General features: G+C 45.6%; 1 protein-coding gene across 4 annotated transcripts; it reads right to left on the bottom strand.

Annotated features, from left to right (window-relative positions):
- Positions 1-372: 372 nt before the first annotated feature.
- On the bottom strand, positions 373-11,040 carry LOC137423168 (protein c-ets-1-B). 4 transcript variants are annotated; one of them, XM_068110029.2, is made up of 8 exons: positions 10,716-11,040; positions 9,227-9,346; positions 8,937-9,137; positions 7,622-7,708; positions 7,284-7,532; positions 3,116-3,445; positions 2,794-2,912; positions 373-2,412 (listed from the first exon to the last, which is right to left on the bottom strand). In XM_068110029.2, the coding sequence occupies exons 1-8, from the start codon at positions 10,774-10,776 to the stop codon at positions 2,197-2,199; spliced, it is 1,383 nt and encodes a 460-aa protein (XP_067966130.1). In that variant the 5' UTR covers positions 10,777-11,040; the 3' UTR covers positions 373-2,196. The 4 variants fall into 4 exon arrangements, with proteins under 4 accessions (XP_067966130.1, XP_078630725.1, XP_067966131.1 ...); XM_078774599.1 differs by having other exon boundaries at positions 373-2,408; positions 7,284-7,493; positions 10,716-11,033; XM_068110030.2 differs by having other exon boundaries at positions 7,284-7,493; positions 10,716-11,032.
- Positions 11,041-26,865: the final 15,825 nt, after the last annotated feature.

Genomic DNA, 26,865 nt, shown 5'->3' on the forward strand with positions numbered 1-26,865 from the left:
GGGGAAGGGTGTCGGGTGTGTTCCTAGTGTTCTTCAGAAAGAGTAGGTGAGCTATCACCAGCTCTATGGCCAAATTCCAAATTCCTGCCCAAACCAGCAGAGGGCATTGAATCAGTGGCACAGTCACGCCCTCAGCCAATGGTGCTACCGCACAGCCTTGTGCTGCATTCGAACAAAGAAGCAGCTGCACAGTACACCAACATTCTACGAGTACATATCGATGTCTGTGCATCTATCAGGATCCAAATTCCCACTTCAAATGTCTGAAGTAAATACCGGCCAGTCATTTCTTGTGACTTGTGATAAAAATCTATGCAAAAATTATTTCAACTTCAATACACCTCGAAAAGTATAATAAAAGGTGAGGCCAACTTGGTGTATCTGGGATCAGTAGCTTTATTGGCATAACGGATTATTGATGTGCTGAGTGTTTTACAAAGTGCAATAGTATTAAAGTTACGGTCACCCAGTAACATCAGCACGAGGCTCTCGCAGCATCACAGTTAATAACGACTCGAGCAGTGAAAATCTTTGCCAAGAATACATGACATACTGTCTGCACATATTGTCAAACACCTGGCACAAGAGGACAGAAAAGAAAACCTCTCAAACAAACAAGTATCATTGCTGACTCAATAAAAGTAAAGCTTTGCATAACCTGGAAGTGCGGTGGTAATTCCTTTCAAAAAAATCTGAATAAAATACATTACAAATAATATTTTTTTTACAGTGTGACAACAAGTGATTTGTAAAGTTATTTTTGTGCATACATCATGTTCAGAAGTCTGATGTGCTGCCCCCATATGGTATGCACACGTGCTCAGACAATGATTGAACTTGATCTCGTGGCACTTCCGGCAAATTCCCAACCAGGGGTGATAAAAGTCTTACATGCTGTAATGTATGAAAAGGAAGGAAAACTCCAAGTGCTGGGAAAATACAAAATGTATTCACATTGACCTTCAAAACTTTTATCAATAATCGTCCAAAAACTAAAAGTTTCGCTACCGCCATCGCATCCCTTGTCATATAATACTGAGGTACATTTTTTCAGTAACAAAACAGAACATTTAGTGTCAGAACACCCTGAGTCAATAAGAGTGGGATATAAAAATACAGGCATAATATATCAAAACAAAACAAGATTCTATATTTTCTTAAACTTTTTTTTTTCTTCTTAAACTTCATCAACGATCGACTTGATGTCCAAAAGCGATTGCTTGCGTTGCTTTGTGCAAGTGGTTCTTAATATAAAACAATTATCTGAATTTTTGGCTTCTTTTCACATTGTCCTGCGTCCTGAGACCATTGCAGGTCAACGATCCGAAAAACAAGGGGGGGGGGGGGGGGGAAAGCAACGCTTTATTCAAAAACATGCGTGCTAGTAAATTCTGTGGCTGAAAACATTCATTTAGCATCCTACGGTAAACACTCCGTAGTTTTCCTGCCATTCATCAAAGGTTTACACTAAAGACTGAGCACAACGCAAGTCAAAACTGGCTTGTACTAAAGTGTACACTTGCAACAGGGGACAGAAACGTTTTCTGGAAAATCCCTGCAAGGTCTTGTGGCCACCACCTTCTTTTGTCTCCAAAATCAAATGTAGGTCTTTAGAGAAATGCTCCGCTTGTCGTGTTTGGCTCACTCTTGCACGATGACGTGTGGGAAAGCTGGCATAAATATTTAAGGAGACAAAGATTTTCTTAAAATCTTCGCATGACTTTCAGGCTATGAAACCTTTCTGTGTATTTAAGCTATTAGAATAACATGAGTCCAATCTCCCCTTCCATTCTGGATTTGAACTGGCAGTCGGTGAGGAGTGAAGATAGCTTGGGCTTCTTGGGGGGCTTTGGCAGAGAAATGTTTTCCAAAAGTTGCATGCTGAGAAGTTATGGACAAGAAAAGGCGAAGTGAAAAGCTCACCCGCAATCTTTCACAATGCCGACTTCCTCATCCATGCACCGTTGCGAAGCAGGATGAGGGCAAGAGTCCACGAAAGGCCTCCCCTTCACTTGCAGCTGTAATGCTTGATGAGGTGCAGGATGCAAGGGGTGGTTGACGACCAAAGATGATCTGATGGAGCAAATTGATGTGAAAGAATCTAATCGATATCGGGAAGACATCAATCTTATGATGAAGGAGGGCTTCATGTCGGACATAAAAAACAACACAGGGAGGAAAACGCTTTTCGCGTGGTCACTCCGCATTGTCAGGCGTGATATCGAGCATGGCGAGCAGCTCGTCGGGGCAGTAACCCAGGAGGCTCTGCAAGTCACATACAAAGCGGTAGACGTAGCGCTTTCCGCCAGTCTTGTGGATGATGTTTTTGTCATAATAGTAGCGAAGACCACGACTCAGCTTCTCGTAATTCATCTTTGGCTTGTTTTTCCGCTTTCCCCATCGGCGTGCTACCTGCGGGGTTTGAGGAAGGTATGATCAACTATGATATGCCTCATACGTCATACCCTACTGTGCACAATATGTATCTACTGCTGCCATAGATTCAAAAGATGCTCACACAAATCATAAAAATAACGAAAAATGTATTCCATCTAATGTGTTCCCTTTCAAATTATAACTCTGTTTTGTGCTTCACATCATATGGTAAGATGGTGCAGATATCTGTGTGTTGCCAATCAAAGCCTCAAGCCACATGTGTGAGGAAATAAGGAAACTTTATGGCATGAGGTTGGGAGGAGAGGGCAGGGTGTGAAGCAAGGGGGTGCGTAAGGGAGGTGGTAGGGGAGGGAGAGGGTTGGGGTGTAGTTGGGAATCCACTGAATTTAACACTACCTCATCAGGGTCCGAGAGCTTAAACTCCCAGCCGTCACCTGTCCAGCTTATGAATGATTGACAGGAACGATCAGTGAGAAGCTCCAACAGAAACTGCCACAGTTGTATCGGTCCACTTCCTGCAGATAGAAATAGAGCTGTATGCAAAAACAAGTGCTCTCAATCGTCAGTGCTTGTTGTAAATGAAGACGACACAGCACATTGAAGGTACTATGTGCATGATACTTGGCAGTGTTCATTCTTCTCTTTATTAAGAAAAAGCAGAGGCTAATTAACGAAAGTCAGGTGGCAATAGGTAATGTAGGTAAATGAGATCAACTACCTGTGTAACCTGCAAGCACAGCTGCGGGGATGACGGGTTTTCCATCCATCACCTCCCGACGTTCATTCATATACTCTTTGAAGGTTCCCTTGGCTTTGTGGGGCCTGTAAGGTAGGCCAGGGTAATCTTCTGATGGGGTACCTGCCAGACCCAGTCGGTAGTCCTCTGAGATGTGGCAGCCACGTTGTAGTTGATAGTCCTCTGAGTCAAAGCCATCATATGAAGGGACACGTTGCAGTCCACCAAAAGATGGCGATGGTGCTACCCAGGGCAGAGGTTTCATGTTTTCATAGCTGTCTGTGCCGTCAAATGAATCCTGCGTGAAATGGCCTGGAGTAACATACGTATGGCGTGTCACATTGACTGAAACATTGTGATATGCACCAACAAGGTATCTACTATATAAGAGAGACGTCTGTCTGTGTGTGTGTCGCCATTTTTCTCAGAGATGGCTGAACGGATCTTCGTCAAACTTTCAGAGGTTCATCAGTGAGTGCCTGGGAGTGTTTTAGGCAAAAAATAAATAAATAAATAAGTAAATAAATAAAAAATGAAAAAAAAAATTCGTTTTTTTGGAGTTAAAAAAAAAATCGCTCGATATTGCCTAAGCCTTTTTAAATTAACTAGGGCATGCCCGTACTATATATATATCTAAAATTATATCCCCCCCCTCTATTTACATGAAATGGTTTGGTCCATTCGCAAAGCCAAAGCGAACGGCTTGCGAGTATGGTGACAATCCCCCCCCTCTATTTACATGAAATGGTTTGGTCCAAAGCGAACGGCTTGCGGAGTTTGGTAAATAAATCGCCATAGCTCGGTAACTACTTCTCCGATTAATATGAAACCTTGAAAAGGCACATCCTCGGGTCCCCAGCAATATACCTGGCAAGTTTCAAGTATATCGGACCCGTGGTTGTCGAGAAACAGCGGTCACAGACAAACGACACACACACATACACACACACATACACACACACATACACACACACACACACAGAGATTACTAGAATTATAGATAGATGACAGTTATATACAAGTACACATTCGCATAAATAAATACAAAACAATCACCAGACATTTGAATACAAATAAATCAAACAATTCCGTAAGTGTACGAAGTTGGTAGTACGGCTTCTTCTTCTTCCTGAGTGGCATCACACTTAACTCAGAAACATGATGAACGCCACATGCACCCACCAGCATAACAGTATATGAATCCCCTTCCTCTCCTGCCTCCCCCTCCCTCCCCCCTTCCCCTCTCCTCACCCCTCCCCCCTTCCCCCGTCTCCCCTCTCCCCTCCCCTTCCCACCCTTCCCCACCCTCCACCCCTCTCCCCCCTCCCCTCTCCTTCCCTCCCCTCTCCTTCCCTCCCCTCCCCCTCCCCCCCCCCTTCCCCCGCCCGGCAACACCGGGTACTTCTGCTGGTAGGATATAAATGATAAGTTTGCTGCTTATCCTTAGTTGCTGATTAGTTGCTCAGCATCACCAATGAAGACCTTCCTCATGTGGGGGGGCTTTTGTGTAAATCAAAGAGGTTGGATGGACTTAAGCTGAGCAAATGCCCATGAAACTACAACAGCACTCGGTAGAGCACATACCTCCACCAGGCTGAACAGCTGATGTTTTGTGTCGCACTGATAAGCCGGATCTGGATTTGGACCTGAACCAAAATGTAATCGGCTTGTTATTGCCACCTAACCAACTCATCCACCTTGTGTTGTCATAACTCGTCCACAACTTTTTTAAAATATGGTGCTATATATCGTTTTTAGTCCCATCTCTCAATGGTGAAGAATTACTTCAAAATATAAGTAAAATTCTCCTATCCGGATTCGGATCTTCACAAAAATCGAAACATTTTGTCCTCGTCACACACCCAACCGGTCCAGCCAATTTCATTTGAATCTGTCAATAACTCTTTGAGCTATCCTGTTCACAAACAGACAGACAGACAAACAGACAGACTGACAACCAGACAGAAAAACAGACAGACAAACAGACAGACTCACCTGTCTGGTTTTCACCAGACAGAAAAACAAACAAACAGACAGACAGACAGAGACAAACAGACAGACAAACAGACAGGGGTGAAAACACAACCTCCGTCCACATTCAGTGGCAGAGGCAATAATGTATTGAACTTATGAAAACACATTTGGCAATAAATTGTTTACATTGTCACAAAGTTCATTTTCATTGATACATTGGCAATGAATGAATTGTGTAGAACGAGTGCACCACAACATCATAAATGCAGTTTCCCTCTGGAGTTAAGCAGTGGTGGCTGGAATTAACAAAATATCTCCGAGCCACTAAATCTGTGTGAAACACCAATGAATGTGAGTGTATGTATTTACTTATTCAAAACGTCATATATTAATGTTTCGATAACTTCCGGAGGAAGAAAAATCAGAAAATGCAGGAAAGAAATTACCTGGTGTTTCTCATTTTGATCGACGAAACAAATCAACTATTTACCATAACCAAGGCATTGACAGCTAGGTTTTAACTTACAATGGACCAGAACCTGGCAGGGTAATGGTAAAGTAAGTCACACGCCTTATACACGTGTATATAAATGGAATTTGTCACATCACTCACCGATCTACATCAGTTAATATTGATTGATATGAAAGTTTATACTTGGGTGTAATGACATGAACATACATATATATATATATGTGTGTGTGTGTGTGTGTGTGTGTGTGTGTGTGTGTGTGTGTGTGTGTGTGTGTGTGTGTGTGTGTGTGTGTGTGTGTGTTAAAACAAAGAATGTACATATATATATGTAATTATGTATGTATATGTATGTATATAATGTATATGTGTGTATATATACAGGGTGTTTCAAAAAGATTGATACAACTTTGACTCGCTGCCATTTCTTTGTTTTTTGACCGATAACGTTTTCCTTATGGTGGTGTTTTATGGTGGTTTGGTGGTGTTTTCGTGATTTTTATTTTCTGCGATTTGTAGCTCCGTAGCTCAACTAAGCCATTGACAGTGGAGCAGAAGACAAAAGTGGTGGCGCTGTGGTATGAGACTAAATCAACAACCACAATAACAATTTCTGGGGGCAGAACCACCTGAGGAGATCACTGAGAGGTACCTGAATGGGCCTAAGGTCACATGCTTCTGCGCCTTCAATGCCAGATAGGAAATGCTCGGGCCTGACTGGTTTGAGAATAACAACAGCAGGACGGTGACGATCAACGGTGAGAGCTACCAAGCTGTGCTCCAGAAGTTCCATAATGATCTCGCCCAAAAGGTCACCCCAAACGAGCTCAGCATGACCTGGTTCAGTGGTTCATGCAGGATGGTGCACCCCCGCATACAGCTGGTGACACCATCACTTTCCTGCAGCAGCTCTTCAGAAACTGCCTCGTTGCCCTGGGTACCGCTCATGACTGGACACCCCAAATCCCAGACTTGAACCCTCTGGACTACTGGTTCTGGGGAGCTGCCAAGGTCTCTGTCTACGTCAACTGCCCTGCCACACTGGATGATCTGAAGCAGGAGGTGTCAGACCTGGGGGGTGAGGTGCCTCCAGGCAATGCCACATGAGACCTACAGGAAAGTTGGACAGAACTTTGGAGTCAGGATCAGTGCCTGTCTGAACAGGCACACATCGACACAGGCACACATTGAGAACGTCAATTACAAGGATTTTGCGTAAATGCCAATTTCAGAACTTGGGCTCTCACTAACTCGAGCAGTAACTTACTGCAATAGCAATCAGTGATAGAAAATACCATGTCATAAGCTTTCAATAAATGTTTGGTTCACATTCCTGAGGTTCCTGTTTCTTTGTAAATAAATGTTTAAAGTTGTATCAGTCTTTTTGAAATACCCTATATATATATATATATATATATATATATATATATATATATATATATATATATATATATATATATATATATATATATATATATATATATATATATATCTATCTATCTATAATATGTGTGTGTAACAATTGTTGTTTGGGGGGTACGACAGAGACTGAAAGAACTCTGCAAATGTCATTATTGTACGAGTCATCACAAGTTGAATCATGCAAAACTGATGATCCAACAGCAAGATGGACGAAGCACACCTCATCAATATGTCAGGTACCATTTCGACATGCACTTTGTTTTTATGAGTATGGTAACATCCAACCTCGAGAGAAGTGATGCAGACACTGCTGATCCGATGCAAGTGGCTCCTGTTTTATGCGCCAACTGTCATGAATGAGAAGACCCGGTGCAGACCCTGCGGTCATCATCGGTGCTTGCAGTGCAGCTTCTTGTTTAACCCTCGTGAGCTCTTCCGGGCAGACGCTGTGCAGTGTGTGCAGCGTTTCCGACATGAAGCTCGCCTCTCCATACTCTGAGAGTGGCACACATTGTGCCAGTTCGAGTTGGCATTCTATAGAGAAGACCACTTGAAGACATTAGACACAGAATTGACATGTTGAGCTATTTCCAGTACTGTATAATGGTCAGGTGAACGCTTACCTGTGGGGTAATTTGCTACGTAATTGCATTCAGGGAACACCATAAACGTGCCTTCTGTCCCAATACTCCTCCCATCTTGCTGACAATCTGTAAACATCAGCATAAGGGAGATAATGAGTCCACATTCTTTCAGCCAGATATACTCATCCATGATAAACCATTCCCCTGCAGTCTGCGGATAAAAAAATAAAATATGTTATTTCATTACCCTGCGCTCGCGAAGCGAAAATCGGGGTTAAGCATTCATGTGCGTACGTGTGCCGTACGTGTGCCGTGAGTGTGCCATGTGCCGTACGTGTCTGCATTTTAAAAATTCATTTTTTCAGCAACCGTTGGTCCGATTGACACGAAATTTTCAACAGAGGAGGGCCTCCTCCTGTAGAATATTTTATTGATTATGACGTCATAGATCACATGGTACAGGCGCCATCTTGGAAAAACTTCGCACCTCTATATCTCTGAAACCACTCCATGGAAAAAATTGAGACCTGGCTCATTGTCAACTACTCCCCATGGGGAATAAGGTATGTTAATGATGATGTCATTATGATGTCATGATGTCATGCCTTCGTTATGACGTCATAATTCGACAAATACAACACTTATCCATCCGATCATTATTTTAAAAAATTTCAGCAACTGTTGGTCTGATGGACACGAAATTTTCACCATAGGAGCGCCTCCTCCTTTAGAATATTTTAATGATAATCATGACGTCATCGGTCATGTGGTACAGGCGCCATCTTGGAAAAACCGAAAAATGTTGCACCTCTATATCTCCAAAACCGCTGCATGGAAAAAATTTAAACGTGGCTCATTGTAAAGAACTCCATATGGGGAATAGGTGTTGTTAACGAGGACGTCATTGGTGCCATAATTATGACGTCATAATTCGACAGGGACAATGCTTAGTCTGATCAGTTTGAAATGTATTGAGCGTGATCTATGCAACAATTATGTTAGAGAATATAAATTTATGATGTCATCGCTCACGTGGTCTGGCAGCCATATTGGATCAAAGGATTTTTTTTTTTCAAAAACAGAAGAGTTGGCTCGTTACAAGTTGACTGCGCAGGGTAAGTATTCTCTGAATACCATCTAGTTTTGTGAAGGATGAGATATTTCTGCATCAGACTGAAATTGGACAGACATAGTCAAAGTCTTCTCTCAATAAATTTTGAAATTACTCGAGATGATGTTATGATGTCACAAAACCGAAACGTTTTAGTAACAAGTGCAGACACAATGAAGCAGTTTATTCTCAAGGCCAAGAGTTCCTTCCAACAGGTGAGTCGGCAGAGCTTCATAAACACACCTCTCTGAAGCAGTTCTAGGTGTTCCCAGAGGATGTCACCCACAAAATCCGGCGCCAGCTGCAGGAAGCGTTCCTTGCCCATTGTGCACAGCTGCCGACCACCGATTTGGAAGCGTGAGAAATCCACACTTGACAGACTAAATTCTCTCATCGTCCAAATCAGCCATTGGGTCACCTGCAGCTCCGTCCAAAGGTTCGGGTCTGGACACACAGAACGCACCTCGTTGGTCCAAATATGCCGCTGATAATTGCGCACGCACCACCGAACATTCTCACCAATGCCAACACACCTTTGGGGATGCCAAGTCGCTGCTGCTCGCGGGTGAATCCGCTGAAGCTGGCAAGCAATGCTTGAGACATCACAGCTTTGCTTACCGGAGTCAGCATCGGGACCTCGTAACCATCCGTGTCTGCAGGTGGAGAATCACAATTGGGGCAGGAGACAGGTAACACGCGCTTATGACGGACACGCCGCGCGCCCTCCCCACCACCTGCATTCTGCGAGCGTGTGAGGCATGAAGGACCTTCTGGCGAGCCATAACGAATTCTAAACACCACCACGATGCCCTTATTACATTGTGCCACTTACTTGGCGGCCATACACCATTATTGAGTTCCTCCAAAAAAATGGACAAAACTCGAACTGCTTGATCAGCAGATGAAGTGCATTCAATGTCTTCCAATTCAAAACTACTGGTTGACCTATTCAAGACCCCCAATTCAAGACTACTGCTTGACCTATTCAAGACCCCCAATTCAAGTCTACTGGTTGATCTATTCAAGACCCCAAATTCAAGACTACTGGTTGACCTATTCAAGACCCCCAATTCAAGACTACTGGTTGACCAATTCAAGACCGCTAATTCAAGAGTACTGGTTGACCAATTCAAGACCCCTAATTCAAGACTACTGCTTGACCTATTCAAGACCCCCAATTCAAGACTACTGGTTGACCAATTCAAGACCGCTAATTCAAGACTGCAGATTGACCTATTCAAGACCCCCAATTCAAGACTACTGGTTGACTAATTCAAGACCCCTAATTCAAGACTACTGGTTGACCAATTCAAGACCCCTAATTCAAGACTACTGGTTGACCAATTCAAGACTCCTAATTCAAGCCTACTGGTTGACCAATTCAAGACCCCCAATCCAAGACTACTGGTTGACCTATTCAAGACCCTCAATTCAAGACTAATGGTTGATCTATTCAAAACCCTCAATTCAAGACTACTGGATGATCTATTCAAGACCCCCACATCAAGACTACTGGTTGATCTATTCAAGACCCCCAATTCAAGACTACTGGTTGAGCAATTCAATACCCCCAATTCAAGACTACTGGTTGACCTATTCAAGACCCTCAATTCAAGACGACTGGTTGATCTATTTAAGACCCCCAATTCAAGACTACTGGTTGATCTATTCAAGACCCCCAATTCAAGACTACTGGTTGATCTATTCAAGATTCAAGATTACTGGTTGATCTATTCAAGACCCCCAATTCAGGACTACTGGTTGATATATTCAAGACCCCCCAATTCAAGACTACTGGTTGACCAATTCAAGACCCCCAATTCAAGACTACTGGTTGATCTATTCAAGATTCAAGACTACTGGTTGACCTATTCAAGCCCCCTAATTCAAGACTACTGGTTGACCTATTCAAGCCCCCTAATTCAAGACTACTGGTTGACCTATTCAAGCCCCCTAATTCAAGACTACTGTTGTCGACCCAGCGATCCCCCTGCAGGGCGGACGGCGACAAGAAGCGCTTACCGGTCAACCTCTCGGTTTTGATGTGCTTTAGCCGAAAGTCCACGGTAGTTAAGGACGCCATGTGTAGGGAGGGAGCCGACAGATCCGCGCACCCAGCAACGATTCAGCTCCCGCCAAGTCTGCGCGGCCGCGGCTCTGCCGACCCCTGCTTCTTCACGCACTTGGAGCCTAAAACGGAGTCCTCCCCATACGGAGCGAGCCCGGCTTCTGCTGAATAAGCTCCTTATGAGTGTGCGAGCTGCGCTGGCGGAACCTCAACGCGTGACTCGGGATGGCGTGCAAGGTGAATCCGCAGATTAATTCTCGACGCGATGTGTGAATGAGTAAGGAATGGATCGGGTGGGAGGAGGTTTGGCCGACGGCGGGGAAGTGACGTCTGTAGGAAATCTCTATCTCTGGCAATGACCAGAAATTGCCAATTCATCACTTTTCTGTTGCTGATAAAGAGCATTCCAGGCACGGAGTGCTCAATATCTCAGTTATCATGAATAATCTCCAATCAGGTTTCCTTCCAAAACGCGATTCCCTCCCCACGGCGATGTGAGCATCAGAAATTCATCCTCGGTATGCACATTAAACATTAAGAGGGGTCTTTTTATGGTGTTTCCCAGTTAGGAGGTGGGTTGCGGTCATCAAAGGATAACTTAAAAACAAAAAGTGAATCTCTGACCTTGAATGAGACATGATGCTGACTCTGCATTTCTATTTATTTGTTGATAATAAATCTCAGTCTTTAAAGACTTGTGTGCCTCATAGAGGTCATCCTAGTTAGGAGGCGATGCACTGGAATACCATATGTGCATGACATCAGCGTCATTTCGCATTCAAGGTCAGATAGATATACAGTATTGTTGCGAATATGGAATTTGGCCTCCATATCCGCTTGTAAATATTCCCCTATTTTCTCCGATACTCCCCAACTCTCCCTTACCCCATTCCCTAGTCCCATTGTCTGTAAACAACACCCATTAGAGCCGATTTTCCCCTTCATCCCCCCATTAAATGTCGTGCCCAGGTCCCCCGCACCACACGTAGACAATTATAGGACATCTTGCTAGTTATTCTTAATCTATGTCAGTTAAGGACTTGTTTCCATTAATTATGACTCTTCGTTGCACCAGAATGTGATTATATGGCACCTGTTAGGAAGTTTAGGACCTCCCCATACCTCTCCGCATCTCTTCCCCATGAAGAAGCGCCAACTACAACAACAACAACAAAAGAGGGGGGCGGCGCGGTGACGGCATGGGGAGTGGGCGTCCTCCCTCCGGCTCGGTTAGCCGCCATTGACCACGCGCTCCACGGGGTTACCACGAAGGGGCTCCCTGTCGGCCCCTCGTCAAGGGCGGAGCCGGTAACCCCCGCACCCAATGAGAAGCCATGGGCCGATGCCATCTGGGGCGGCGCTAACGAGCCGAGGGCGTGTCACTCCCCGCCGGATATACGCGGCCCCGCGCCGGACGTGACGTGAGATGCGCCCCGAGCTTGGAAGGACAAGACGCCACCCTCCCGAGCGCTGAGCGACCTCCCCGGCATCTCCACCAAAGTCGCGACCCACGAGCGCTGAGCGACCTCCCCGCATCTGCTGGACACCACCGTACGTGATTCTGTCCCTGAGCCAGGTGCACCTGAGCCATCGACTGCCGCTTTCCTTGCCATCAAATCCCGTGTGAGTCAGCGTTGTCCCGTTTATCTGTGGTCTGTCTAGGGTTAATATAAGAGTGTGTCTAAGTGCCTGTCTTCCTATGCTGTCCCTCTTGTAGTTGTAATCTAACCTTTTTCCGTACGAATATACTTGAGAACTGAACCCCTGGTGTCGTATTGTGTCATTATAATCCAGCCGGGTGTCTTCTTTTTCTTATTGAGCCAGCATAGCGCGATTAGTCAACCCCGGGTGCAATCGGGGTAACTTGTACGGATACGGCGGCCATCCCGCTCGGCCCACCATACCATCAAAGTCGTATCTGTAACAATTGGTGTCGGGAGTGAGATTCGAGGCCCGACCAAATTTTGAAGAAAAAAAAAAAAAAACGAATAGAGGAAAAAAAAAAAATTTGGTCAAAATTTGGAGCGGCCGAAATTTGTTTTGTTTTACGAAACTCGAATTTTGCAAGTCGCGCTATGGCGGATCAAGACGGCTGGGGTCCGGTAGGGGAGAGTGAAGCAGGGTCGGTCCAGGACCAAATTGAGACACGTGAGGAGAGCGAAACAGCGGGGGTAGCAGACGCGCGAAATGGCGCCTCGCACATAGCTACGGCGGCCGCACCCGCTGCACAAGTGGGAGGGATGGCCCAGATGCAGGTCCTCATGGAGCAATTTATGGCGCAAATGCAGGCGTCCCTCAAACTGCAGAGTAACCAATTGGGGAACCGGATGGATGCTCAGGGTGAGCGATTAGAGGGCCAAATGGGGGTAATGGGGAACCGGATGGATGCTCAGGGTGAGCGATTAGAGGGCCAAATGGGGGTAATGAGGGACGAAGCGAGGGGTACCGGTGAGAAGTTAGACAATAATTTTGAGGAGTTAGACAAGAAAATTGAGAAGTTAGACAATAATTTTGAGGAGTTAGACAAGAAAATTGAGAAGTTAGACAATAATTTTGAGGAGTTAGACAACGGGATAAAAGAAGTAAAGAATGGGTTAACGGGGGTAGAAAACAGAATGGCCGCTCAAGAGAATCAAATGGAAGGGATGCAAAAAGGGTTAGAGGGGTTAGAAAACAGTATGGAAGGCAAATTGAGGGACATGAGGGACCAAGCGGAAAGGGAAGTTAAACAAATGGAGCAGCAGATAGAGGGGGTCAGAATGGGGGTAGAAACCAAACTGGATGCTCACAGGGAGGAAATGGAGCAGATGAGGGTGGCATCTGGGCAGGAGATGCAAGTGATGGGAGAGGAGATCAGAAGAGGAGTGAGTGAGGAGGTCGGAGGAGTGCGCGAGGAGGTGAGGCACTGTAAGGAGCGCATGGAGAAAGAGGTGAGAAAGGGGACTGTAAAATTGCAAGGTGGTATAGAGGAGTTGACGCTGGGAGTAGAACAACTGACAGTGGGACAAAAGGAGTTGGGGGACCAGGTAAAGAAGAACACAGCGGTAATAGAGGGTTTAAAATCGACACAGAAGGAGATGAAAAAGGACGTAGGGGTAATTAAAAAAGAGTGCCAGACGGTACATGAGGACCTGACGAGGAAAATGGACAAGGTGGTAGAGGTAATGGAGGTTAAAGAGCGGGAGGTGCGGGAGCACATAGAAAAAAATAAAGTGGAGTTAGAGGAAGAACTTAAAGGGGCGCACGAAGAGATGAAGGAGATGAAGCAAAAATTAGAGGAAGTGGAAGAAGGGGTGAGCGAAATTAAGAAGCGACGGAGAGAGGATAAGAAAGAGATAAAGGAGGAAGTAAAAGAATTGGTCCAAAGTCTGTGTTCGGATCGTGATGATGTGCTCATTAACCGGATGAGGGATTCGCAGGTGATGGAGGAGAAGCGAAGAGAAAGAGGACCCGGTGTAAGTGGTGACCAATATGGTCGTGCGTATGATGCGCCAGGTGATTTAATAAGCTTGGGGGTCGAGATAGACCCGGATGTTCGTGAGAGGCCACTGGTGAAGTGTGTGACAGGTCTGGTGTGCGAAAGAGGAGGTGTGCGAGAAAGTCCGACTCTGGGGTGTGTGAGGAAAAAGTGCATGCCAAGGAGTGAGGGTGTTGGCGAGAATGAGTCGGTCGTAGCGCATGTGCGAGAGAGCACATGGAAGCGTGCTGTGGTGAGTGTTACAGAGGGTGTAACTGGAGAGTGTGCACGAGAAAGGTGTGTGACGGACAGGTGCATGGGGAAAGAGTGCGCTGTCAGAAGTAAGGAAGAGTGTCCACCTGTGGTGAGTGTTACAGAGGGTGTAACGGGAGAGTGTGCGCGAGAAAGGTGTGTGACGGACAGGTGCATGGGGAAAGAGTGCGCTGTCGAGAGTAAGGGTGAGTGCGCTGTCAGGAATGGAGGTGAAAGTAGTGAGAGTGACATGGAGCGTGAGTTAGTTGTGACAGGTGAGCGAGGATGTACACCTGGAATGGAAGGATGCACACCTGGAATGGTAGAGCGTGAGTGGGAATGCACGCTGGAGTTGGTGGTGAGGCACGTGGTTGGGTGTGCGAATGAGGGCACACCTGTGATTGTCACAGAGGAGGTGACAGAGGAGGGGGCGCGAAGAGGTGTATTGGTGAGGTGTGCTACCAACGAATGTGTGCCAAAGTGTTCGGTGGTCAGGTGTGTGACCAAGGCTGTGAGTGGAATGGGTGTACCTGGGTGTGTAAGGAAAGGTACGAGGAGCATGAGCACGGCTGGATGTGTGAGCAAGGAACGGGCTGCGGGATGTAAGCATGCAGGTGAAGCATCGACGTTAGACGGGGTAGAGTTTAGAACGACTTATAGCCGAATCAGGCCCTCGGTGCGTGCTGGGCCTCGCTTTGAACGGCCGCGTCCGTGCTCCACTAGGCGGAGCTGGCAGCCCGATAGGAAGGGTCGTTATGGCGACCACGTTTTGTTGAGACGTGCCGGCAGGTCGAGATCGGGACATTGGATGGCTCCACGCCGAGGTGATGCGTGGGATCTCGGCCCGGGTAAGCCCCCGCCCCTGCACCGAGTGCCGGACGCATCCAGCCGCTGGCACAAAACAACCAGCATCCATTGCTTGGCTTTACGAAGCCGGGCTTTGGACAGGGATTGGCGCACCGAGAGGTATTAGTGAGTAGACTGGGTGATGAGGTTAGTGTTTTGGACCCAAAATTAGAGAAAAGCAAAATTTGATGATTGGCAAAGGATTGGCAGAGTGATGATTGGTAATGGTACAGTGATTGGCAGATGATTGGCAAATTTTTAATTTGTTGCAATTTGATGTGCAAAATTGGTAGTGAGAGACCCCCGATGTGGTGGGATGGCATCCCTGCCACCTTTCCCATGTGAGTGGGGCAAAGGAGCAATAGATTAAGGGGTGTATGGCAGTGAAAACTAGCCCGGGTGGGTTAGGTTATATTGTAGGGATCTAGCGAAGATGACATTAGGTAACGTTAAGTTTAGTTAGTGACTGATACCTGTAGTGGGGACGCAGGTAGATTAGTGTGGATGATAATGACGTGGGAGCGCAATAGTTTAAAGGGACGACTGGGAAGCGCAAGTTTCAGAAGGGAGTAGTTAGCTGAAATGATGCCGTGTGAGTGAGAATTGAACAGGTGTGATTGCACAGGTGTGCAACTGGACAGGTGTGATTGCACAGGTGTGCAACTGGACAGGTGTGTGGAGCAGTGTATGAGTAGTGAGTGTGTGGATCAGCGCGAATGCGCTTGGGGAGAGAAGGGTGCAGGTGGCACCAGGTGTGAGAGCACAGGTGTGCAGGTACAGGTGTGTGGAGAGAGTTGGAGTGAGTGGTACGGAGTGGTGTGCATGGTGCGAAGGTGTGGATGGGGGAAGAGTGGACCCCTTTCACGAGCACCCGGGGCGGGTAGTGTAAGTGTTAGGTAGAGGGTACAGGTAAATTGTGGTTGGATATTGGCATTTGTGGTGCGGTTGCAGAATGGTGTTGTGGATGGGTGCATTAGTGTTGTGGAAATGGCTGGGCGTGTAGCCTGTTGGTGTGTGTAGTTGGTTGGGCACTCCACCACTGTGAGGATGTCGGCCAGGTGAGGCCGCAGGTGGGCTCTGGGAGCCGGTAGAGTTGTGGATGGGGCCCGAGGATCCGGAGGATGGACCCGGGTAGCCCAGTGCCAGAGAGGGCACCGAGTGGGGAGAGTGCCAGAGGGCCTTCCCCAGGTAGTTAGGTTAGGGCAAGGAGCAGGTAAGCTCGGAGGCAACTGCAGTGGTGGAGGTGTGCAGGTGGGTAGACCCACTGGGAGAGGTACACGCCACAGCCCAGAAATTGTGCGAGGGCACCGGGAGATGAATCGGGGGAGTGAGACCCCAAATTGAAGAGCACCACAGTTTGGCCAATGGGAATTGGTTTTTAGAACCCATAGTGTAAGAGGGCCAATGGTTTGGCCGGAGAGAGACCCCGGGTAGTGTAAAGTTGTTAAAGTCATTTAGGAGATAGTTAGGATTGATGAACCTGTCGCACCATACGCAGCCACTTACCTGTGGTGATGATGATGACTCCACACCTGTGTTTTCTTTGGTAGTGTTGCAGAAATGAGAATTGCTGTGAGGATTTGTGAGACGCATCACGACGTGGATGAGACATTGGGGTGATTCCATCTCTCCCTCCCTAGGAGGGACTGATGATGAATTGGTAATGGCAAATTTTGATGTTGAGTTGAAAATGGCAAATTTTGATGAGAGTTGAAAATGGCAAATTTGATTGGTTAGGAGGGAGAGAAGACGAATTTGGTATATGGGAGGAACGGGGAAGACAGTAGGGATGTTTGTTGATTTGTAAAGTAGATGTTTATGAGTAGTGTTGTGTTGTGTGGATGCAGTAAGGGGTAAGGGAGGGGCCATGTAGGTTACCTGGTGGGGGGGGGGGGCGTACGATAGGAACGTACCTGTCTCACCTGGTTCCCATGTGCCCCCAGGGTGCATTACCTGACATTGCGTGCACTTTTGCGCCCTTACCACCTTACTCACTTGTTTGCTTCTTTTGTCTCCCACCTCCGAGGATCTGGCTTTGGGGTAGAGAGAGAGGAGAGAGAGGTGCTGGCTGCGCAGTTGTGGGCCTGCACTTTCGCTGTTCGCTGCCTGGATCGGTACACCATATGGACCGCAATGTTTGTGGCCACCCACAATGGACCGCAGTTCGTTTGCGGCCAAGCACCACCCGGGGATGGACCTATGGATCAACGTGGCACCTATGCCATACAGGTGAACCACTAATAGTTAACACCACCAAGTGCACCACAAGAAGAGCAAGAGACACCTGCAGGGTTAGGGGTTGTCGAATTTATTTTTGTTCCAATGAACAATGGTGACTGCACCGATTGGTGGTGGGGTGGTGCTTTCGATGCTGGGACAGGGTGCTCTGCACGTTATTAAAGGCCGTCGGCCACAGAGCACTCGTGGGTTGGTGTATCGATGTTGGCAAGCGCGCTCTCTCTATGCATAACATCTGCATGTGTTCCTCCAAAGACAGGTCCTGGATCGTAGTGTAGATATCAGCGTAATCTTGTAAATAATGCTCCCTACCGGATGTATGTGTAGTTTGAGAATTCTTTCCGGATTCGGTTATCCTGTGGGTGTGTTTCTGTGAGGAGAAGGGTGCAACGTCGCAGGGGGACATATTTACTCATTTGTGAATATCTGTAAAACTGTCGCACTCAGGGTAGAGTTAATAGTAGAGGGAACTACATTGCGTGCCACACTAAAGTAGGTAAAAATTTATCGGGTCGGGACGCCCCGAGGGTAGAGAAGGGTGCAATGTTGCGAATATGGAATTTGGCCTCCATATCCGCTTGTAAATATTCCCCTATTTTCTCCGATACTCCCCAACTCTCCCTTACCCCATTCCCTAGTCCCATTGTCTGTAAACAACACCCATTAGAGCCGATTTTCCCCTTCATCCCCCCATTAAATGTCGTGCCCAGGTCCCCCGCACCACACGTAGACAATTATAGGACATCTTGCTAGTTATTCTTAATCTATGTCAGTTAAGGACTTGTTTCCATTAATTATGACTCTTCGTTGCACCAGAATGTGATTATATGGCACCTGTTAGGAAGTTTAGGACCTCCCCATACCTCTCCGCATCTCTTCCCCATGAAGAAGCGCCAACTACAACAACAACAACAAAAGAGGGGGGCGGCGCGGTGACGGCATGGGGAGTGGGCGTCCTCCCTCCGGCTCGGTTAGCCGCCATTGACCACGCGCTCCACGGGGTTACCACGAAGGGGCTCCCTGTCGGCCCCTCGTCAAGGGCGGAGCCGGTAACCCCCGCACCCAATGAGAAGCCATGGGCCGATGCCATCTGGGGCGGCGCTAACGAGCCGAGGGCGTGTCACTCCCCGCCGGATATACGCGGCCCCGCGCCGGACGTGACGTGAGATGCGCCCCGAGCTTGGAAGGACAAGACGCCACCCTCCCGAGCGCTGAGCGACCTCCCCGGCATCTCCACCAAAGTCGCGACCCACGAGCGCTGAGCGACCTCCCCGCATCTGCTGGACACCACCGTACGTGATTCTGTCCCTGAGCCAGGTGCACCTGAGCCATCGACTGCCGCTTTCCTTGCCATCAAATCCCGTGTGAGTCAGCGTTGTCCCGTTTATCTGTGGTCTGTCTAGGGTTAATATAAGAGTGTGTCTAAGTGCCTGTCTTCCTATGCTGTCCCTCTTGTAGTTGTAATCTAACCTTTTTCCGTACGAATATACTTGAGAACTGAACCCCTGGTGTCGTATTGTGTCATTATAATCCAGCCGGGTGTCTTCTTTTTCTTATTGAGCCAGCATAGCGCGATTAGTCAACCCCGGGTGCAATCGGGGTAACTTGTACGGATACGGCGGCCATCCCGCTCGGCCCACCATACCATCAAAGTCGTATCTGTAACAGTATATACGTCTGTAGGAAATCCAATATGGCCTCCAAGGCCATTCACAGACTGGGAATCCTTCGTTGTACAATGTCTTTCTTTGGACAGTCTGACCTTATGACAACCTAGAAGACCTCATTCATAACTTGATTGAGTACTGCTCTCTCCTTTGGGCTGGCACCCGTTCCTCACACCGTGGCCTACTTGATGTCTTGGAAAGCAATTCCCTCAAAATCATCATGATCTGCCATTGAGAAGCTGAGATGAGGCCTCATTTCGCATTGTAGGCAGGTTGGTGGCCTCTTTGCATCATTCCACCTCCTCTTTGGTCTTGCACCTTCTATCCTTTCTTGTATATGTCCCAGGTTGTTGCAGGGCACACACATTTTGCCAGTAACCATGTTCTTGTTGAACCCCCAGGATCCAGCCTCACTGCTCACCTCCACTCATTTGTTCCTTTTTTCTCTCACCTTTCGATCCAACTTCCTCAGCCTTTCCAGTCCCATTGTTCTCCCTACAGCTTCAAGGTAGCTGTTCATCACTACCTCAGGTCCTCCAACCATACTCATGATCTGGTGCAATCTAAATGACCCCATTCCCAAGCACTCCGGCCTCCTACACCCCTGTTGTATCCCCAGGGTTTCATCCCTGCCTCCACTTCCTCTTATTGTTGTGTTTCATTCCATGTGTGCAGCTTATCCACACTTGTGTGCAGCATTCCATTTTGCTTCCTTACATTCTGCTCTAGCTCTTCCACGAGCCTCGTTCATGTATACAAGAAACTGCCTTTTTGACCCGAGGAATGCGCAAAATGTTTGCTAATTGCAAGTTTCTCCATAATGTAATTGCGTCAAACAATAATCGCTCAACACATGCACCACATGCACCACATGCACCCCACATTAGAGGTGCATGAGGTACTTTGAGTAAATTTGAACGTTTCCCTGAGACACCACCATGCGTACCTTCCCACAAGACCGATAGTCTAAAAACGGTGTGGCCGGGCTTGTTTGATACTTTAGTTGAAGAGGATAGCATGACCTGGGTAGGGATACCAGTTAGCAGTTAACAAATAGTGTAAGTATTAATTTTTTGGGACTTCAGGCATGGACAGCCGGTTCGTGAATGACTTGGGTAAAAAAACCGCGAATGGCAAACGATGAACCAATAAATTCCACATTCCTGTGCCACCTTCAGTCGAACGTCAGACATGGACAGCAAGTTCTCTATATTTTCATTCCAAACAGCATCGTTCATCATTCATCATTCCAATCACAAATTAATACTATCGTGTTAGCATATCAAAATATAATGTGAAATCACGATTGTATTGTGATATTATTAAACCAGCGAACCATCGTCATCTGTTCACTTCCGGATTCGGGAGCAAGGTCCATGTCGATCACATTTCAAAATCACAATTGTATTGAGGAATTTCTGAAACCTCCTACCTACCTTACAATATGCGCTGGGTCCCCGAAATATTCCACAGAAGGTTATTATATTTCCTTTTAGTAAAATATGTAACTAATGGTTACTAAATGCATCCCCCTGTCATGTTTGTGGGGACATACAGACAAACGCTGTTCTGGGCGCTATTTCCATATGGACTACGCTGTAAAAACATACTGATTACATTTTTAACCTGCGCTCACGAAGCGAAAAGTAGGGGTTAAACATTCGGTGCTATGTGTGCTGTGTTTGCATTTTAAAAATTCATTTTCTCGGCAACTGTTGGTCCGGTTGACACGAAATTTTACCATAGAAGCGCCTCCGCCTGTACAATTTTTTAATTCATAATTATGACGTCATAGGTCACAGTACGGACGCCATCTTGGAAAAACGTTACACCTCTATATCTCCCAAACCGTTCAATGGAAAAAATTGAAACATGGCTCTTTGTCAAGTACTCCCCATGGGGAATAAGATATGTTGATGATGATGTCATTGGTGCCGTAATTATGACGTCATAATTCGACAGGGACAACGCTTGGTCTGATCAGTTTGAAATTTATTGAGCATGATCTCTGCAACAATTATATGAGAGAATATAAATTTATGATGTCATCGCTCACGTGGTCTGGCAGCCATATTGGATCAAAAAAAAGAAATGTTAAAAAACAGAAGAGTTGGCTCACACCAAGTTGACTGAGCAGGGTGTAAGTATTCTATGAATAGCATCTAGTTTAACTATAGAGTTCATAGACCACGATATCCTGCACAGTGTTCAAGTTTTTACAGTACTGTACGTTAATATTAATCAAATAATGATCTGAAAGATCTTCTTCTTCATGTTGTTTAACAGCCACTATTATCCGACCTTTAGCCTGGTGTTGGCTTAACGGCTAAAGTGACTGGCTTGATATCTTGTTGTTTCGTTAAATGAACACCAAGTGGGTTGAATCAGCCTGTCATCCTTCCGAAGTCGGCAAAATGAGTAGCAGCTTACTGGTAACGGGGCACTGCAGAGTTCCACCATCCCACCTATCTTGTGGGATTGGCCGGGAGAAGCTTGGCCCGAATCTCCACGAACTGGCTGGCCAGGCCAGACGCTTGACTAGTTGGGGCAGAAATTTATAATTTGGCCATGGTGCCGGTGATAGCTCGCATATTCTTTGTGAAGGACATAATGAGATCTATAATGTCCACCAACTAATGTTGGCAGACGGGATGTCTCAGTATAACACGGCTCTCGCTCAAGTCCGATACATTCACACGGACCATGAAATGCACTCCCTGGACCTCGCCGGATAAGAGTCAACACTGTCTTAGGGCCTCTGTGTGATGCAGGGATCCATGCTCATCATCTTGTTCAGTGTCCAACATTTCCACCGTAACACATCCAGCACATTTGCAGTGGTCAAATTAGTTCGTTCGATGGACACGGAGGGAATGGGCAAGCCTTACATTCAGTGAGGAATCCAGGTGACCCCAATCTGTGTCCAGGAAGCCACATGTTTTTGATGTGGAAGTGTCATGATGCGGGTTATATATATACAGTATATATATATATATATATATATATATATATATATATATATATATATATATATATATATATATATATATATATATATATATATATATATAGGAGTGTTTGCATTGCTGCGTCCTTGGACAACTACTCAGCACCATCCCAACACACTCCACTGTGTGTGCTACGGAATGAGGTGTTTTTACAGCAGCCGGAGTGCAAATCCTGCCACCAATCTCCTTGAGAGAGGACCCAGTACCCTGGTACTCATTTCGCAGACCTCCGATGGATGACAGGCTGAGTCAACCCCACCTGGTATTAATTCAACAGCTGAACGGGATTCAAACTCAGAACCTTAGGATCCCAAGCCCACCACCATAACCATTAGGACAACACCAGGTATGAGATTCGTATCCATACTAATCTGATGGCAGATGGATACATTAATGAGATCTTACATCAACATGTGCTGCCGACCCTTAAACAACTTGGTCCAGGAAATACCTTTATGCAAGATAATGCTCCTCCACACAGGGCCATTCCAACAAGGAATGTTCTTGTCAATGGCAATATTCACGTCATGACATCTTGGCCTGCTATCTTTTGTTTTGACATCTTGGGTTTGAATCTTGACCCAATTACAACTTGTCACCCTGGTGTTGATGCACAAATGTGTGTGTTTTCCAGCAGATGTGTGTCAGGAGGACCCGTCTACCAGCACTGCTTGTTGGTTGACCTTAAAGTTCCTGTGGTGTCTTTCGCGAAAGGCGGGCTGGTTATCGCTGGCATCCCGAACAAATTCCAAATTGCTGCCACTTCCAATGGAACGCCAGGCCTGGCCATCCGGTTCCTGAAAGATTTGCCTCGGCTGACCATACAAGAAGGTGGATATAATTAGGGTCGTCGTCATCGTGGTAGTAGTAGTAGCAGTAGTAGTGTGATTCATTGCATCGATTGAAAGATTAATTCGAGGAATGTCTGCCCAGACTGCAGGTGTTAGCAAGTTCTATCAAAGACAAAATTATACTTGACTAGCAACGGTACCCGCCCCACGGGCGGGGCTTCAATTGGGAGGCCCAAATGAAAAGGCAAAATATCAGAAATTGAAGGCTTTTTATTATATTTTAAACGATTTATATAAACATCCGTTGAATCATATCACACGCAAATCATCAAAATCTAAACAGTATTTGTAGAATTTCAATAAAAGCCACATCACTGTTCATATCGGTAAATATTATTCCATCGTGTTTGGAAAAACTGGAAAATTGGAAAATTGGAAAAGTTGGAAATTGGCAAAATTGGGAAAACAATACAGCCTATTTTACTCCAGGGGGTCCCAGGATTACCCACCCAAAATTTCGTTGCGATCGGTTCAGCTGTTTTGCGGTACCTGGGAACAGACAGAAAGACAGAAATGGATAAATAGTAAGATGGTGAATAGTAAGATGGACAGACATTTGGGTGAATTATAGTAAGATGCAGGACAGAGGTCTTTACACGGTCGCAGGAGCCAGGTCTCCGAGCAGGTGACGTTCGGTCTGCCCCAGTGTAGTAACCCAGAGAACCTTTACCGATCGGAGCAGCGTTCGCACGAGAAGTGAAAGCAGCGCTGCTTCTTGGCTGGTTTTCATGAATGGGAATAAGGAATGCTTTTAATGCGCGGTCTTGGCGCTCCGCTGGCCGGCGGGATGTTTCCCCTCCCTCACCGTCTCCGAACCCGCAGCACCCCATAGTTTGATCGCGTTCGCGACCCCTCGGGCTCATTCCACAGGCACCCGATTGGCTGCCGCGGGGTGTGGAGGGCGACGGTGGAGAAGGAGGAACGAGGCTCGGGGGGTGAAGAGGACCGTTTGGCACGTCGCCGTTCGAGTTCCAAAAACACAAGATCGCTGCGCTTGCCAACACGTCTCTGGCCCATCAGCGGAACGCAGCGTGCGAGAATCGTAAAAGTTTGCGCAAAATCTCCCGACAACGCAACTTTCCCGAAGAGGAAGAAATTACATTCGTTGGACTGCGAGACGGACCCGGGAGAAACACGGCTTGGGAATAATGAACAACGGGGGTGTGAAAACTGCAGCACAAGGCAAACGACTCCGTCTTGATCGATGGTAAAGGAAATCACACGAAACCTGAACAACACCTTCAACTGAAAGCCGCTAAATTGGCCTCGCAATAGCAAGGAAGCACTTCCAAGCATCCTGAAGTACACTTGTCCGGCTCATGGGGCTGGAGCAGCTGCGTTACGCGGCCAAACCTTGTTTTTCCCCCCGTTCCGAGTCTGCAGTACCGACTTGCCAAGGAACACAGGAGGGATGAATGAAGGAGCATTATCGAACGCTGCTATAGAATGATGTGCTCACCTCCTCGGTTCCTTTCCTTTCAAGTCCATAAATTCGCCCAAAGCAAGCATGTAGGCCTACCTATGGACACCTGTATTACTCACGAGCGTTTGGCGCGCCAATGACGCAATCGACAGGGCACGTGCGCACCGACACAAAAACATTCAGATTTGATATAAAACTTTTCCGAAAGTTGTGAAAAAAACCTGAACTTTTTTTTATTTATTTTATTGCAAGCGCAACACCAAACGTTTTCAAATGTTTATTCCGGTTGGTGTAACGTAAGCGGCAGTGAAGGGGTTTACCGCACGAGGCAGTAAATTTCGAGAGCGATGTGAGTAAAGGCGTAAAGGGGGCGTGAACGATTTTTGAAAGCGTCCGTGGAACGGGATACCCTCGGTGAGCGGACTCTGCGCTGATCCGGACCGTGCTCACTAAGTGTTAACACGTGTCTTGCTCCGTGGGCCGCGCTGCGACGTCTAGACGGAGACGGGAGGGCTGGCTGCAGCAGCCGGCGCTCGTTATATATATATATATATATATATATATATATATATATATATATATATATATATATATATATATATATATATATATATATACATACATACATATACGTCCCGTCCCTCGTATGTCACTCACGTCCCGTCCTATACGGGACATATATATATAAATATATACATATAATAAATAATATATACATATAATATATAAATGATATATAAATAATATATATATAGTATATAAATAATATATATATAATATATAAATAATATATATATATAATATATCAATAATATATATATAATATATCAATAAATAAATAAATAATATATATATAGGTATAATATAAAAATAATATATATATAATATATAAATAATATATATATAAATATATAAATAGTATATTTATAATATATAAATAATATATATATAATGTATAAATAATATATATATAATATATAAATAATATATATATATATATATAATATATATAATACTGTATATATATAATATATAAATAATATATATATATAAATAATATATATATATATAAATAATATATATATATATACATTATATATATATATATATATATATATATATATATATATATATGTATATATATATATATATATATATATATATGTATATATATATATATATATATATATATATATATATATATATATATATATATATATCCCGTCCCTCCCGGCTGCCGCTCGCTGTGAGACCGAGGACTCTGCCAGGCCAACACTGACTTTTCTGGAAGTGGATACCCGACGCCTCCATTGGACGAATTGCTGTGATCGCAGCTCTCACGTCCTCACGTGTGATCAATGCGCACATTATGGTTGTCTCTACGGTTCCATAGATGTAACAATCCCCATGACATTTTATTAGTGTAAAGCAGGCGACCGAAGCAGCGAACATCGTTGGCCGAATCACGTGGGCTTGACCCATTCATAACCATCGCAACAAATTGTGCATCAGCACGTGGACCTGACATAATGGCGGGCCATCAGCTGCAGGAAAACTCCCCGGCACTCGATAAGAGAAGGTACATCAAATGGTAGGACTGCTTGCAGGACCTGTATACAATCACAGTTTCACCCTTAGCACTTAGTGTGTCACGTATACCAACTACACGTATAATATATTCATTCGATCCGATTGTTTTTCACGTTCACACTCATTTAAGCTTGTCGTGCTTCCTTCCGCTCATGTCGTTTGCCAGCCTTGCCCTCTTAACCTGCTTCGGGCCTTGCAAGTCGCAAGCACAGGATGTTTCACATGATTAGTGAGTCTTCTTACTCGAACAATAGACAATTACATTTCAACTCAAACAATAGCAAATGCACATATTATAAACTTTTTATTATTGCACAACATCTCGGGCCGACAAGTGTGGTTGATAAACCCCCTTCCCACCACATTCGCCTGACAAACGTATGTAAGGTGGATTCGCTTATCGTTCACGAATACAACTGCACAAAATAGCTCATGCATCACAAGTCATCATAATCGATTATATAAGACATCTGTGGCAAGGGCTCGACAAAACGCATGTCCTTTCGCATGAGCGCAACTCGAACCTGGTCTCATGCAGGGCAAAAACAATTCCAAAATGATTTTAAAAAAAAACAAATACTATAGAACGGCACTCAGCAGAGAGCATACCTCCACCGGGTTGGCCATATCACTCAATGGTGAAGAATCACTTAAAAAATTAAATAATTCTCATATCCGAATCCATATTCAGATCTTCACCAAAATCGAATCTATTCTTCTTTGTCACACATACAACCTGTCCACCAAGTGTCGTCCAAATCCATCCATAAGT

The sequence above is a fragment of the Myxine glutinosa genome, chromosome 3, assembly GCF_964187855.1.
Source record: "Myxine glutinosa chromosome 3, kmMyxGlut1.1, whole genome shotgun sequence".
Classification (NCBI taxonomy): domain Eukaryota; kingdom Metazoa; phylum Chordata; class Myxini; order Myxiniformes; family Myxinidae; genus Myxine; species Myxine glutinosa.